The sequence below is a fragment of the Paroedura picta genome, chromosome 9 (assembly GCF_049243985.1).
Source record: "Paroedura picta isolate Pp20150507F chromosome 9, Ppicta_v3.0, whole genome shotgun sequence".
NCBI classification, from domain to species: Eukaryota; Metazoa; Chordata; class Lepidosauria; order Squamata; family Gekkonidae; genus Paroedura; species Paroedura picta.
In genome coordinates this window covers 30384415-30401165 of record NC_135377.1, presented here as the reverse complement: position 1 = coordinate 30401165, position 16751 = coordinate 30384415, and the positions used below count along the sequence as shown (strand labels likewise).

Here is a 16751-nt window from a genome sequence, read left to right as displayed (position 1 = left end):
AGAGCAGAATGCAGGGGTAAACTTCTGCTTTCTTTTGTTTGTGAATTGTCATGAGCAACCACAAATTCTGCCAAAATTCATGATAGCTTGTCACAGTTCTTCAGTTCATGAAATTCAGTTTGCAAACTCCACACAGGCCATTTGTGACAACTTCAGTTCTTCAGCCAATATGTTCCCATCCCTAATCTCAGGTCTACTACAAAAATAGGAAGTGTCTCCTTTAGTTTCCAAATTTGTCTGACAACACAAAGGAAGGGTCACGGCTGTCTGCTCTGAGCCAGGTCCAGAAAAGAAAGGGCTGAGTAAGTTATTCATGTCTCCTATTGCAACTTCCAACATCTCTATCAAGAAACCTACCTAATATGTGGGAAATAGTGGATTCGGGCAACGTTTATTAAGCAAGCACTAAAGAGAATGGGAACATTATACTACTCCAACACAAAACCTATTAATGAGATTTGCACAGTCACTGTCTCATTAATTTCAACAAGAATTGCATAGGTAAACTTCCTACTGGATTTTACGCAAGCTCTTAGTATAAGGTTCACTATAGTAGGATATACTCAAAAAGTTAATTCTTATTATAGGTGTCTATTTTTAGCAAACCACTAATATCAGTGTTAATGTGTTAAGAAGGAAATCAACTTTGGAACTATGACCCGACATGCAAAGTTCAGTGATGAGAAAACGTTTATAGTTTTTTTTTTTTTTGTAAAATGAAAACAGGGGTTCATAATGTGCCTTTAAGTTGGTAGGATCAGGCGCCATTGTAATTAAATAAATCACTATGGTCTGTTGACAATTACAAAACTCATTTTGGTTTGCCACAGAGGCAAACAAAATTTTGGTTCATTATAATTTTACAGGAATATGATGTCATAACATATTATCATGCTGAAACAATCTGTGGCTTTTCTTGCCAAAATATTAATTGCATACTAAGGATCCCAAGGGGCCTCTTCCTGTATGGTCATCAAATGCATACACAGACACAGACATGGACATATAAAGTGTTACTGTAGCAAGAAATGTATTTATGTTGCATTTCCTGTATTTCTACATGTTCTTCAAGGGCATAAGCATTCCTGGAAGAGTTTGTACCTTTACAAACCTCTTAAACAAAGCTGGTAACATTTCACATTGATGGATAATTGCTCTTTCACAATTTCCAAACTTCCTGTTAACTTTTTCTAGGTAAACATAAACATCTGACCTGTTTATGTTCTATGGAGAACATTGTCAGCATCTAAAAGGGGCTTTCAGAGACCCAAAGGTTTACTTTTAGGGTACAGTCGCAGCTCTTGGTGTGTCACTGAACAAAAGTATTAAAAAGACTGATTTGTCCTTATTGTATTGCCACAGGCTGACATCAACTTTACTAAGAAGTATATCTACCTGAAAAGAAGTGATACCAAAGCTGCATCTGGCTAGGGCTGCAAAAGGCCATAAAATGAAATGCAACTGCTCCCCATAAGAAGAAGAGTTGGTTCTTATATGCCGCTTTTCCCTACCCGAAGGAGGCTCAAAGTGGCTTACAGTCGCCTTCCCATTCCTCTCCCCACAACAGACACCCTGTGGGGTGGGTGAGCTGAGAGAGCCCTGATATCACTGCTCGGTCAGAACAGTTTTATCAGTGCCGTGGCGAGGCCAAGGTCACCCAGCTGGTTGCATGTGGGGAGTGCAGAATTGAACCCGGCATGCCAGATTAGAAGTCCGCACTCCTAACCACTACACCAAACAGGCCAAATATGGATTCTCCTGCTTTATTGTGCAGTTTCTCATTACAATTCTCTTTGTCTCTAAGAAAAACATTGCCAAAGAGCAATCCCAGAAAACTGTCATAAAAGAAAAAGGGAGCAAAGTGGCAGAGGGGAGAGAAATGTTTGTGAAACATGCCCTTCCGCCAGTTTTGCATTAATCCTATAAACATGTGCTTAGTCATTTATAAATAAACATCTGGGTTTTGCATTTGTATTTTTTAGGTTAGCAAACTTTGTTTTTTTATTCAGACCATTTCAGCATTAAAATGATATGGGTATCTCTTCCATGTGATGCTTCCTGTGTTTTGTAGTAAAAAAAGCACATCAGTCCATACTAATTTAGACCACAATCTTCTGGTTAGGGTAGGATCAGCCCCTTAGAATCATAGAATCATAGAGTTGGAAAGGGCCATACAGGCCATCTAGTCCAACCCCCTGCTCAGGATCAGCCCTAACTCGCAGGAGGTATCTGGTGGCCTACTAATCCACCTAGCCCAGTTATGTCTATTCTGAAAGTAGATGTTAAAGTAACAGAACTCCTGACCTTTCGTTTCTTTTAGCCACTAACTCTACCACTTGTGTTCCTTCCAGTAGTTTTACAAGGATAGCCAACTACTGCTAGTCCTCTTCTGCCTTCTTAAATACAGAGGGAGATTATGAGAAAAATAATTATTCCAATAGTTAGAGAGAACAGCAGTTGCTTAAATTGGCTAACCCACTGATACAAAATTACTCTAATAAAGAGAGCTTTCAAACTAATCAGAAAAACTTTTAAAAGCTTGTAATATTTTTGAAAGGCAGAAAAATCATCTTTATTTCAGAGCCATGAAATTAGAGGTAATTTGAACTGATTTCTTAATGTCAATAGAGAATACATTTTGAATACACTCATTGGCTCTCAAACATTTGTTGTCTGTAGACCATTACTGAAAAAACAACTAGGTGCAACTAGCAGCCCCTCATGACAGGCTGTCTCTTTCCCACTTCCTACCCCTGCATTATCATCAAGATAAAGAACAGTTTTTGTGCAGCTGTTTTAATTTCAGCATGCAGCATTGGGTTGGGGTGGCCGATGAGTGAACCAATGAGCACACCAACTTCAAAATCAAACTGTGCTGCACTCCTACCTGGGTTCTGTAAAAATATTTTAGTAGAAATGGATTCGGAATGGACGTGGGGAGATTGGTGAGGTGTTTCTGTGCCCTGTTACTTCTTTCTAGTCTCATTTTAATTTTCAGAAGAATGTTTCACCCCATCTTCCCAGCACAGATTAAGAGAGGATGCTGATACAAGTATGTGCTCAGTTCCATTACCATCAATGTCCAGGACTGGGTAGCTGAAGAGTGGCAAATTGACCTTCAGGAAGATCAACTGCTCAAACTGTGCAGGGAAGCAGTCGTGAGCTGACAAGGTCACCCACATGGAGAAAAACACAGCTCATCTAGGGCATGAGAGGTGTCTCTGGGACACAGCAGAGAGGTCTGGGTAGATTGCCTCCTTCATGGCCCAGTAACTCAACAGACTGGTGGTCTGCAACTTGAAGGGCTCTGAACCTCTCCACTGCAATCATCATATCCTGTCTCATGTGCCTATGACTTCCAGAGAGCTGAGTTTCCACCAGATTAATGCTATCATTGTGGTAGTAGCCACAGGGCATGTTGCCTTGTGGGGGATGAACAATAGTGGAGCTGCTTTTGCACCCCTCTTCCTCAGCTTGCTAGTGTGTCCCTCTTGGCCTGCATGTGGTCAACTCTCTGGGAGAGCTCGTCTCTCCAAGAATGAGCTTGACCCATTCAGTGATCTTACCCTTGATGTGGGAGTCACACATGGTCATCATCATGTAGACCTTCTCCTGTATGAAGGTGGACCTCAAATCCATCTTGCAGTCTTTTCATCAGTGTGCCCACTGCTAGAAGCAGATCTGCACATCTTGCAGTTGACTCTAGAAAGGAGGTCAAATCTTCACAAGTCACTTGGATCATAGGGATAACCAGAGCTAAACTTTCCATATCAGATGAGAGCAACTTTGGGTAGACCTTAAGGAGCCTAAGAATTTCCACAGTCTGAGAGATGGTTAACCACTCTTTGTGGGTGACCCAGTTCTCTTCCTGAATTACCTCAGTCTTAGAGATCAGCACAGTCTCTGCTCTGCTCCACCAAGCACTTGAGCTTGGCACAGACTGAGTTCTAGCAAGTGCTCATGTCACCAATCAGGTACTGCACCAGCACATCTGTCAGTGTCTGCTTCTCATGCAGCAGATGGGTGTCTTTCATACTGAGAGAGAAATTACCTATGATATGAGAGCATTTCTGGAGAAGATGGCTGAACTCACAGAATTTGGATTCTCTGCAAAACCCAGCCCAAAGGCATCCTTAACCCCCAGGTGGAGAAGGCGAGTCATGCAGTAATGTACCTGAAGTCCAATGCCTGTGCCATTGCCCTCATGCTCATACCACTATCAATCACTATGAAGGTCCCTGCCTACCATGCTGCTGTCTTTTTTATGGCGGCTATGTTGTCCATCATGTCCGTATCCTGTTAAGTATGCTGGCAAGGAGCAAGCCTGGCAACAGCCAGCCCAGTGGCCCTGACCCTGCCTATTACTAATTTCCCCACCCCCAACATTGCTGGTTATCCACCAGTACACAGTCAGCAACAGATACATATTGTATGCCTGAGGTGAGGCTCACATGTTGGATGTGAAGTGTGCACTTCTCCCACAAACATGGGACAACTGTGTCTTCACACAGTTCCTGGCCATCCTGTACAATAAGGGCAACACAGTCCTGCTCAGTGTGGTGCAAGCAGGAGTTGTGTATCAGGAATAGGTATCTTGGAACAGCATCCAGAAAGAAGCATCTTTAACCACAATGGAAGAGCAGCCATCTACAGCAAATACCTGGCCAGTGAGGTAAGTGACCCTCTTACTTGCCACGTCCCCCCCCAAGCACCCATGCCAAGTTTGACGAGTATCTGTCAGAGATACTTGGAATCACTCCACCACGGTAGCAGAATGTTCAGAGACAGCACTGGAGGTTGTTGCAGAATGACACACCTCCTTCATGGCCCAAATACTTTTGTTTCTCCATAAAATATTTACCAATGTCAGATTTTTCTGCAAACTTAAGAGTCCATACCCCCCACATTTGGAGGAAAATCATCTTTACCTTAGCAAGTGTCTGATATATTGATTTAGATATTCACAGACCTCCCCACAGCTGATATAGATATGTAGATGATTCCTTAACTGCTGAATTCAGTGATAAACTTCTTTCTACTGTTTCAACATTCCATTCCACCAGTCATGTGCTGCTGCATATTTATATTAGGCTCTATTGTCTCTATTGCGGCATGTGGCCAAGGAAGCAATGGAAGGAAGATTCTTAGGTTTTTACTGCACTCCTACACTGCTTTATTGTCCAAAATAACAGTAAAGTAGATTTTATGGTGAGCTGCTAATACATTATTTTCAATGGAAGGTGTACTCAGTGATGGGAAAGTTAACAATGTTGTTTATGATAAGAAAACACCACATACTTGCCTTCTAATATTCTGATCTAATCACAAAGAAGGCCAAAGAATTCACTAGTGTATCAATATATCTACCTGCATACCTGCCTGCACTCTAGCAATTCAGAGAGCTCAAATTAAAGACTAGTTTTTATATGTCAATTTCTCATTTGATGACTTCTGTACAAAACAACTATTTTTGAGATATGGTGATCAGAACCATACATAGTATTCCAAATGATGCCATACCATTGATCTATACAGGGGTGTTACAATATCGGTCATTTTACATCCCTTTCCTAATTTATAGGACAAAACCAAGGAAATGTAAAACTAAACAATTTTTGCTATCACAACCAGCACACTACCAATATCCCTACTGTTATATCCAGCATTTAAATGACTCATCAAGATGCAATCACCAAGCCCCTGTCCTGCTTGCCTTTTGCCACTTTGTCCAAATATTCCCTTGCTAGGTATGCACTTTGTTTCTCATGGTGCAGTGCAAATGCAGCCACTTTTGCAACTGTCTCTGTTGCTTGGCCTTGAAAAGATGACCATATAGACAGGAAACTAAAGTAATAGTTATGGTAACTTTACAGAACAGGGCTGAGGAAAACAGTAACTTTGAAAAAGTTAATATTATAATCTGGTTTTGTATTGTACTTTAGCTGTGCTGTAAAGCAAAATATTCTGATGTTCCTTATATAAAGTGGAAAGGCAACATTAATAGCATGAACATTCAAGTATCTTATCTCCCTCAGCTCATAAAATTTCCCATGAACCCTATTACTCACTAATCATAACAGAACACAGAGTAGTTAGTAAGAACATTTTCCAAATATCATTAGGGCAAAAGAACATAAGCAGTGCTCTATATCCAAGTGCAGGATTATTTTCTTCCTACATAAAAGAGCACACTGAAAAGAACACTGTACTTGCCAACATAGTGGTTATGTAAATAAAAAGAATGAAGTGCTTCAGTTATTTAGTTCAGTACTATATTTACTGCTGTTGATCTTAAAAAGACCAACCAAATTATTTAGATGAAATTATGTTACATAATAATACAGGAATGGGCATAAATGATCAGTTTTTTCAGTACAGTGAACAAAACCATGAGACGTTGAAGCGTTGTACAATGACTGCTCTTTTTAACATATTAATGAACCAACTAGAAAAAGGTATATATAGAAAAGTAGCAGAATATGCTGAAGATACAGAATTAATAAAGTCATTGTGTCTAGTCAGCAATAAATATACTCTTAAGAGTACATTTCCCAGGTTTTAACTTTATTTAAAATCGTGGAATCATAGAGTTCGAAGGTACAGTCAGGGTCATCTAGTCTAACCCCCTGTTGAATTTGTTTATAGTATAATCAATATACATGATACATACTGGCAGGGGCTGATGGGAATTGTTGTCTATGAACTTCCGGAGAGTCACATCACCCCTGCTCTATAGAGTGTAACAAAAACAAACAAATGAAAAACTGCCTGCCCTGAAGAAGTTACTATTTATATTTTAGTAGTGGAAAAGACAAAAAAAAAAGCAATGGTATAATCACACATATAGCCAAAAATACAGGTAAATAGTTGCTAGGCTTGACCAAAACAAATCAATAGAAAATGCCTCTGTACACAAGCACAAAGCTAGATGACCTCCCAACAGCAGCACACCAAAAATACAGCTTAGAGATCCAGAATAAACTATTTGCTTGAGGACTTTGGGAGAAGAACTAATCTAGGAGAAGAACATGAAAACAAAGTACTAAAGTATAGTATAGATTAGAAGCCATCTAGCTCATATCAATAGATATCATATGTGCTGAGGTCCAGAAGTAAAGAACATATGAGAATATCGAAGTTCACTGAAATGATGATTCTAAGATGGATGTGTTGGCTGAAGGCCAAAATACAGTCACATGTATGAGAAACTTGTAAACTTTTGAACATACTTAAAAATTAAAAAGTAGCAAGAACTGACCAAGAGTTTTTATATATTTTGAGAAGGCCTTTTCAAGTATAAACCGTGTGTGGTGTTTGAAGATAGCCCAGGTGTGCCCTTATCAAGTGGGACTGTCAGCTGTTGTTAGCAGATTATGTTAATAAATATCTGATAAATAGGGAAAGTTGAATTGATTGTGAGCTTCCTCTCAGAAGGGCTTCCTGGACTGTGACCTCTTTACCAGGATGGGTGGTAGGTATGAAACCTTTATGAATGTATGTATTTGCTCTTCCTTAATTAGCTCTGTAACAGTGACAGATGGATACTACAATGTTTTGTTGGTTTAGTCAATATTAAGAAATTAACTGCTATTCTATAATAAGAAGTTATACATCTAGTGAACCTGAAATGTTACTGAGGCATACCTCTTGCTAGCAGTTCAATGATCTGATAAAGCTAACTAGATTCCTAGCATTTCTTAATTGCATGCCCATATCTGAATCAGACCCCACCAGAGTCATCCGGAACAGAATGAGGAGATGAATGCTTATGAATACTATACTGTTTCATAAGTGGATGACAACTAAGGGATTAAGCCACATGAGGTGGGTTTTAACCAAGGATCTGAGAGTAGCATTTCCCAGCTGATCCACTTTTTGATGCTTCATTTTGATGCTATGGTTTGCTTACCTCAACATTTCAAACAAACATGAATAAACAAAAAGCTGAGAACCAATGGAATAAGGAAGTCTATACCGAATGCCATGTGAAACTTAACAGACACCCCAGGGATTCACCTGGAGAAGTCTTCCTTTACTCAATACCTGGAATTCAGATAATCAAGGACCTGCAGTAATTAATCAGAATGTTATTACCATTAATAGAAACTGTTGCTTCCCATAGATCAGCTTGGATGGCTTACAACTAAAACAATAAAACAAAACTATTAAAATACTTCCATCAAAGAACTAAGCAGCCACTAAAAACCAAAGCAGTGCATAAAAAAACAGAAAGCAAACATGCTAAAATGATATTGAAAAAAATCCTCAGGCCAGAGACCACAGAACAGCTCAAAACCCGGGTGAACACCTTCCCATCCGCAACACACTTATCCATATTTTAAGATGTAATAAGGAAAATACATATGCTTTACCAACATGAATGATATGCATAAAAGATTATCCCATCTGGGCAGATTCACACAAATGTTATTGGTTTGTTCCAAAGTCCTAATGCTAATCACTATCCTCCAAAGTGACAGGTACTGGCAGTCGCACAGCACATCACCTGCAGACTCCCTGGCCACAGCGCTCCAGGGACAGCTTTCTTAAACAGATGTTTCTACTTCTTAAAAAGTCACAGGAAATGGGCTGACTTTCTCCTTTTTCTTTCTTAGAAAGAAGTACTAGGCACAGCTGTAGTCCACACTTCCTTTAAAATAATGCGTGGGGGGGAGGGAGGTATATAGTGATAGTAAACAAGTCAACAATAAAGATACTATGCAGATAATTAATAACAATGTGATGATGGCAGTTGGGCAGGTTAAACTGCACATGGAATTAAGGTATATTGATTGGCTTCTCTATGTGCTGGACCAGGGAAGCGGCAGAGGGGGGGAAATAGATAGGCCTGAAATGATATCTCTTGGCTCCACAGCGGCTCACTTTTTATCAAATTTAGTCATCATTACTTGCAGTAGGGAAGATTGCAAAAAACTGTTAAGAGTGATTTTGCAATTTAAAAAAATGCCCTCCTCACCATTCTTCAGGACTCAATCAGATCTGTAAGACATTTAACAAAAAGTTCAAAAGGAATTCTCACTTTTGAGTGTTTCCACAATTGTTCCCCAGTGCTTGTGGACACAACAAACTCTTGGGAAAATTTCTTTTCAAGTTCTTTTCAAATTCTGTATTTCCATGAGGCTGACAATCAGCTATCCAGGGAAAAGCAGATCTGTGTATTGAGACTTAGAAAGAAACAAAGAGGGTAGGTAAAATAAGAGACTCCTTCAAATTTTAAAAAATATATAAACACACGATTAATTGTGAAAGGATTCCTATTTTGTTTACTCTGCTGTACACCAGAACTCATCAATTCTGAGGATAAAAACAACAGGACTTTGACTAAGAATAAATCTATTGAACTTCCAATCAAGCAATAATTTCCTGCTCTCATGAGCTGCCATCATCAACCATCTACCTGCATGCTGTCCTGTGTACAGTCCTTACTGTTCTTGTCCCCTAGTCTTGCCTTCTGTTCTTTCCTTCTGCTGTGATACTGGCTGCTTTTGACTTATTCTGGTTATGCTTATTGATCTGACTGCTTTCCTCAGCTTGTGATTTACATTTACTCCTACCTGGTCCAGCTAGCTCTCCCTATTCAGCTTCCTTGAACTGTCAAGTTTGTTGATGTTATTTACTCACTGGAGTTCTGATCCTGCATGCTTTGGGAAGAGTCACACTGACTACTGCATTATAAGCCAAGTTAAATTAAGTCAAATTCAGTTGTGCATAAAAGAGGGAAGCAAGGAATGGAGTTTGGGGGGTGGGGGAAGAAGGAAGAACAGATTAGGCAGGCTGCTGAAGAATGGTAAAATTTTTTAGAACAGAACAGCACAAATTACAAACACATCACAGAAAGACAGTAAACTGTACTACAGTGGGGCAGGTTTCAATTACACAGCAGTCTACTTTTCATGGCACCCAAGAACACACTTACAAGCAATCAAAAAACCTTAAGGTATGAAAATGATTTGAGAGCCAAGATGTTATAGTAGAATCATAGAGCTGGAAGGGGCCATACAGTCTATCTAGTCCAATCCCCTGCTCAATGTAAGAGCAGCTTAATAGTCATGTCTGTTGTTTAAAAATACTTTGAAAAACACCGTGACTAAACTTTGCTGTCATCTAATTCTAATTGCTTTAAAATGAGACTAAGTAAGAACACTTTACTCAAAATGTTTTTGCATGCACCTTCTGCTATCAAAGTTTAAAACAAAATACAAAATCAAACTGTCCTATGATGTCCTAGGAAAACTAAGAATTATTCACTTAGGTAAAAATATTCACTTAGGTGACTTGCTAATATAATGTGAATAATAACTTGCTAATATAGTGGCAATTGCTCCTTGGAATCTAGTAAGCCACAATAACACATCTCCCTCCAAAAGCTGATGTGAGGGATTGCACTTTAAAAACTCATGCTGTATAAACATGTAATGGACTGTGAAGAGTTAATATGATATGATGATGGATTGTGAAGGGTCAATGAAAGAATTTGATTAGTTGGGTTTGTTAAACAGAAAAATTTGGGAACTGACTGCTGAAGAAAACTCAGTTTCAGTTTAGCTATGACAGTACAAAGTTTAAATCTGTCTGAGGTGAGTTTAGCTCTGACTGAAAAGTTTCAAACTGAGTACTGAGAAGGCTGGCAAGCAGAAGTGGGTGAATCAGTACAGACCCCTATTTAGGCTAGGAAATAGGATGGTACTTCTAGTCAGAGAAGAGATTCCCTGCCCAGTTCCAAGAGAGACAGCTCTAAAGAGTGGAGATCCCAACTGGGTTCAGAGAAGGAATTTGGGTTCTTGGTCAAGTGTCCTGGCCTTCTGAAACCTGAAGAGTCAGTTAAACTCCAGAAAGTAAACAGGAGTGTCTAGGAAACATTGGAACAAAAAAGCCTGACAAATTTTAAGACTGTGTAAAAAGCCTTAAAACTCTCAGTTGTTGGAAACTTGAGTTGCTGGGAGAAAAAACAGGGAAAATCCTGCATCTGAATGAGGGGCTAGGTAGGCTTAGCTGGTGTATACATCATTCTGCTGCAGGCAAGTAACTAGAAAAAAACTTCCTCTTGATAGTACCTCCCAAATCAACTAAGCACATAATTCTTTCAAATCACACTGAGTTTCCCCACCTCCACTACCCGTTCTCGCAGATGTTAATAAGGAGAGATTCCACATGATTTGGGGCAATTTCCTTGCTTTGTACACATCTACTGCCACAGGAACACAAGGAAGCATTACTCAGTGGTTTCCTTACACCTGGAGTAAATGGCTCTGGTAGGCTGGCCTGGCATAGTGGTTAGAGAATAGGAATAGGACCGGGAAAACTGGGTTTGAGTCCCTTGCTCAACCATGGCAATTGGTCCCATTACAATATCTCAGCCAAACCCACCCTTTACAAGGACACTGTTGTGAGGATTATTGAGGAAGGGGATGTGAAAAGTCATCGTACACTGCTTCAACACACACACACAAAGTTTAGGTGCATGTTGTATTCAAGAGTAATTGTATATGCACAGAGGAAAGCATGTAGGAGAAGCAATTATGAATGGAAAAACAAATAGTAAAGAAAAAGTTGGGAAAGAGTTAAACACACTCAACTGTTGCTCAAAATAGTAGCATCCTAAAACCGCCTTTGATTTTTCTTAAAGCTATTGTAGGAGTCTGCTTATTTACATGTGTGTACAATATGCAGTTTGTTTTAAACTTTGTCTTTTGTACAAGTTACTTCTCACTGCTCAATACAAAAGAAACATGGAGGGTTTTTCTTTTTAACTAACAGGATCTGCTTTGTATGCAGAAGTTTCCAACTTCAATCCCTGGCATCTCCAATTAAAAGTATCAGGTAAGTATAGAATCATAAAATAACAGAGCTGGAAGGGACCTCCTGGGACATCTAGTCCAAACTCCCTGCACTATGCAGAACAATCACAATCCTATCGCTCATCCACTGTAACCTGCCACTCTCTTGAACCTTCATAGAATCAGCCTCTCCGTCAAAGGCTATGCAGCCTCTACTTAAAAATTTCCAAAGATGGAGAACCCAACACTCCCGAGGAAGCCTGTTCCACTGACCGTCAGGAACTTCTACCTGATGTTTAGACGGAATTTATTTTAAATTAATTTCATCCAATTGGTTCTGATCTGTCAATCCAGGGCAAGAGAGAACAACTCTGCTCCATCTTCTAAATGACAGCCTTTTAAATACTTGAAGGTTATCAGATCCCCTCTCAGTCGTCGCCTCTCCAGGCTAAACAGACCAAGCTCCCCCAACCTTTCTTCATATATCTTGGTCTCCAAACACCTCGCCATCTTGGTTGCCCTCCTCTAGACATGCTCTAGTTTATCTACATCCCTTTTCAACTGTGGTGCCCAAAACTGAACACAGTACTCCAAGCGAGGCCAAACCAGAGCAGAATGAAGTGTTATTGTGAAAGACAGCTAAATAAACTGGAAAGCTGATACCTGACAGGGGTGATCTGAGAATAAAAGGTAGCCTCACGTGGCAAAGATTATCAGGACTAGACAGGCAAAAGACAATTCTCAGCACTCACAAACTAAGGAAACAGGGTCATAGCTGAGTCTGTAGAATTTTAGATATTTATTGCATTTTTCACTGTGTGCTTTAATTGCACTGTTCTTTAATTTTGTAATTCAAATTTACTGCACTGTTCATTGCATGTAATTTACTGTTTCGCTGCACTGTTCTCCAATCCCGTAATTATCTGCATTATGCTGTCTTTTTAATGTGCTGTTTCTCTAATTTTGTAACCCAGTTTTATTATTGCTTTTAATTGTAAGTTTTTGTTGTTTACTGATTTTTGTTATCCGTAATAGTTGCCTGGAAGGTTCCCAGGGATAGGAAGACAGGACCAAAATGTCTTGGTACAATTTTTTAAAAAAGAAATAAGCAGAAAGTACATACAGAGCAGAAAGGCACCATTTGGAGCAATTCCCTCCAAATAGCACAAACAATAAAACAAAGCTACATGCTTCAGGAATATTTTACAAGTCTCTGGAACTTAACGGCTCCAATTAATAAAGCACTGGTATTTTCAGAAATCAGATCATTCACATTACTGTCAAAACATTCCACAACCAGAATGCTTGTGTAATGGCTCCTGAAAAGTGGCAGCTTGCATTAGGACTCTGACAGGATCACAGCCCAGGTTACTGTCAGATTCAAAAGCATGATTTACTCCTAATATTTTTGATACTGATTATTAATCAGCCAAGAAAAGTCTTCACTTTCATGAGGGGATGACAATGAGGCACAGAGAAAAATGGGATGCTGCATATTGTCCCCCCCTGTAACTAATTTGTTTAGAAATGTATATGCCACTTCACTAGAGACCTGCTTGAGGTGGCTCACAACTAAAACAAGATGACAATTTCGTATAAACCGTTAAAAAACAAGACAGGTCACTTCAAAGGTGAGGTACCACCACTGAGAAAGCCCCATCCATCCCTGGATATCATCCATTTATTTCTCCAGCAAGAAGACAAAAAATAATGCTAAAATAATGATAAAAAGGGATCTCAGTACTTCAAGATCATCACTGTTTGTACCATGAAGATTCATCTAAAAGTATGAGAATAAAAATAAAATATTAAAAGTATCACTCTTCTTCTAACAGTAGTAGTTGCATTTATTAACTCACATTTCTTTCAACGTCTCAAAGAATCCAGCAATCGGGCTTTGGTAATAATTACATTTAAGCAAGAAACTTATCAAAGACTTCACCATTAAACCTTCTTGATTCCATGGAGCCACACTATCTACTGTTGCATCCCTTATGGATATCATACCCCAAGAATACTCCTGCAGTTTTTAATTGAAGTAAACTATGGTGTGAAAGGGGGAAAACAAGGGATGCAACATGGGCCAAAAATTACATGTCCTCAAATGACCGGATTATGAAATCATACTGAAATTAGCAATTCTAACCAGCACATAATAAGGACCAGGCTTAAAAATGCTTAGAAACTGTCTTTTATAGAAAAGAAAAATACCCAGATGAAAAAGAAAGTTTTAGAATTCCAAACAGCCAAACTTCTTCTATACTTCACTTTCATAAGCCCCTAAAATTGTTCAGATTTAGAAAAGTGCAGAGTCCAGCTTGAAAAAGTAAGGCTTTCTAATATAACAGCTGTGGAGAAATCATATCCCTTTCAAGGAATGTCTTAAATGGGAGGTTTGCAAAATATGAAATGAAGTTTTAAAAAAATAATAAGCCAAATGCTATCGAGTAACAACATCTGCAAACTGAGGAATGCCATAAATATCTACTGGGATGGAAGAACAGTTCCGTTTCCTGCTAGGTTTCCAGATGCAGCTTCTCAGTCTCATCCAGAAGGAAAAGGAAATCCGGGGAACACTTGAAGAAGATATAGTATCAAGCAATGAAAAGCAACACAGAGAACATCTGCCTTCAGATTGCCCTAGTTCTGGCTATATTTTGAAAAGCAACAGAAAAGCACTTGAAAATGAACAAACCTCTGATTGTACATGCCTCGAAAGTTATAATTTGCTCTGTAGTTGGGGACTGGCTTTGGATCTAATGGTCTATAGATGGCAGGCTCTCCCCTTTTCATGGCAAGACCATTCAATTCCACTGTAGGGGTAATACTGCCTGTCAAAGGAAAGAACAATTAGAACTTAACAACCATACCATACATATAAAAGACTGATCACACTTAAAAAAACTTTTATAGCTATAAACTATTAGGGATAAGAAAATACTGCAGACTTACACTGAGTTTACAGAAGAGGGGCAATGACTTCTTTAAAAGGAAGCCCAATATACACAATTTTCCATACATGAGTTGGGATTTCTGTTTCCCTTCATCAGTTACAGTTTATTTATATTTATTTATTTATTGTCAGATTTATAACCCGCCCCTATTGGCTCAGCCATCCTGGGGCACTTCACAACAGTTGGATAAATATAATATAAATACAGTAACACTTAAAATATTAAAATTAAAACTGCTAAAACTCTGTTAAATCATTACCATACTATTTTTTATGTTTTTAATGTATGATTGTTTTATTCTGCACTATTGTGACTCACCCTGGGACCTTCAGGATGAGGTGTGGGGTATAAATTCCTAAAGAAAAATAAATACTTTAAGTGCTTATTTTAAAATGTAATTTATTGCATTTTCTGCAATAGTGATACCTGAAATGCTATCAAATGCAACAACAACAAAAAAAAGGAAAGGTCTTGGTTCCCTGACTTGTTTCAGAAAACAGATGAGTACTTCTACTGAAAGAAGTCCAGGGTGATTTTCAGTTATTCCATCCACTCACTCACATTCCATTCTTCCTGCTATACCATTTATTATGGGCACCAGGAACAGAACTTCCAGGGCCGAATGAAGCAGTGACAGGAATATTATTTATTTATTTTATTATTATAACATTTATATACCGCCCCCACACCCCACTCCCTCAGGGTGGTTTACATGACATTATCCGCATGCTTCACTTTGCTCACAAAATCTCATAAGAGTCAAGGCAGTAAAAAAAAAATCATAGAAACAGATTTAACATTAATGACTGCATAAAATAGTCCTACATTTAGGAACTACCTAGTACGTGAAACTTCCTATATGTAGATTAAGTAGGCTGATAATCTGCTACAAATGTAAAAGATGGGCCTCTTACTTTGGCAAAAAACCAAGATAAAAGTAGTAGTGGTACTTTATGATCAGTTATATTAAACTGGAATATTTCTATAACAAATGAAACACATGTCAAAACATGTTTTTCAGAAATGATATATTAAATCTAAAATGAATATTGCTTATTATGTAGGATCACTGAATCAAACCATGGGCACTGCAGCCCTCTGCTGGACAACTACTAAAACAATATGAACAGCAGGTTTGAGTGTCTGCTCTCAATACCAAGAACAAACCTCTGCTGAACTAGGATTGTTTCCATGCTCACTCATTCCCTTCCCAAGCATGCAGAGCACAACTGTAGGTTTCCTAGTTTCAAAAGCCTTGAAATAAAACCCCAGTTTACTTTAGCATCTAATCAAAGGGCCCTGGCAAAACTAAAGCTTGGTTGCTTCCCACAAACCAATAGCTTAGAAACCCACATGAAGCTTTGGGCTTTGTTACACAAAATCCTTTCCTGTTTTCCTCTTCACTTCATCCACAATGAACTAATAAGCAACTTTTACTTTCACAACAAACCACTGTTTAGCAAGCCATGTGAAACTGTGAATATTGGTTTCCCTGTCACAGTGTGCTTGACTACTACCAAAGTCAGCTTTCTCCATGGTGGCCACTGCACTGTGAAGGAGCCTCCTCAGTGATGGACACTGCATTATGGAACACTCTCCCAGATAAAGTCCTCCCTCCACTTATTCTGTATTCTTGTATTCTGAAGAAAACGTAAAGCTTAGCTTTTAAGAGAACTTTTAGTACCACGTGAGACACTATATGGATAGTATCCTTGGAGCCACACTCATAGGTCTGGAGTTTTTCTTACGGTTTTTATAGTTTATTTGTATCATTGTATTGCATTACTATTGTAATTTATGCTGTTAGCTTCCTTTGGTTCCACTTCGGTGTTGGAAAAAGGCAGGTCACAAACAAACACACAAATAATTCTAAAAAGAGTATTGTAGTACCATAAAGTTTATAAGACTTATTGTGACCTACATTTTCACTGACTAAAGCCCACTTCGCTAGCTTCATGCATCTGATAAAAAGTGACTTCGATTCCACAGAAGTTTCTAA

General features: G+C 38.8%; 1 protein-coding gene across 7 annotated transcripts in view; it reads right to left on the bottom strand.

Annotated features, from left to right (window-relative positions):
• Positions 1-16751, bottom strand: part of STAU2 (staufen double-stranded RNA binding protein 2) — a 321968-nt gene that overhangs the window by 291702 nt on the left and 13515 nt on the right. For all 7 annotated transcript variants that reach the window (XM_077352150.1, XM_077352152.1, XM_077352155.1 and 4 more), the window contains exon 5: positions 14494-14629. In XM_077352150.1, coding sequence (XP_077208265.1) covers positions 14494-14629 — 136 coding nt within the window. The remainder of the gene's footprint in view (positions 1-14493; positions 14630-16751) is intronic.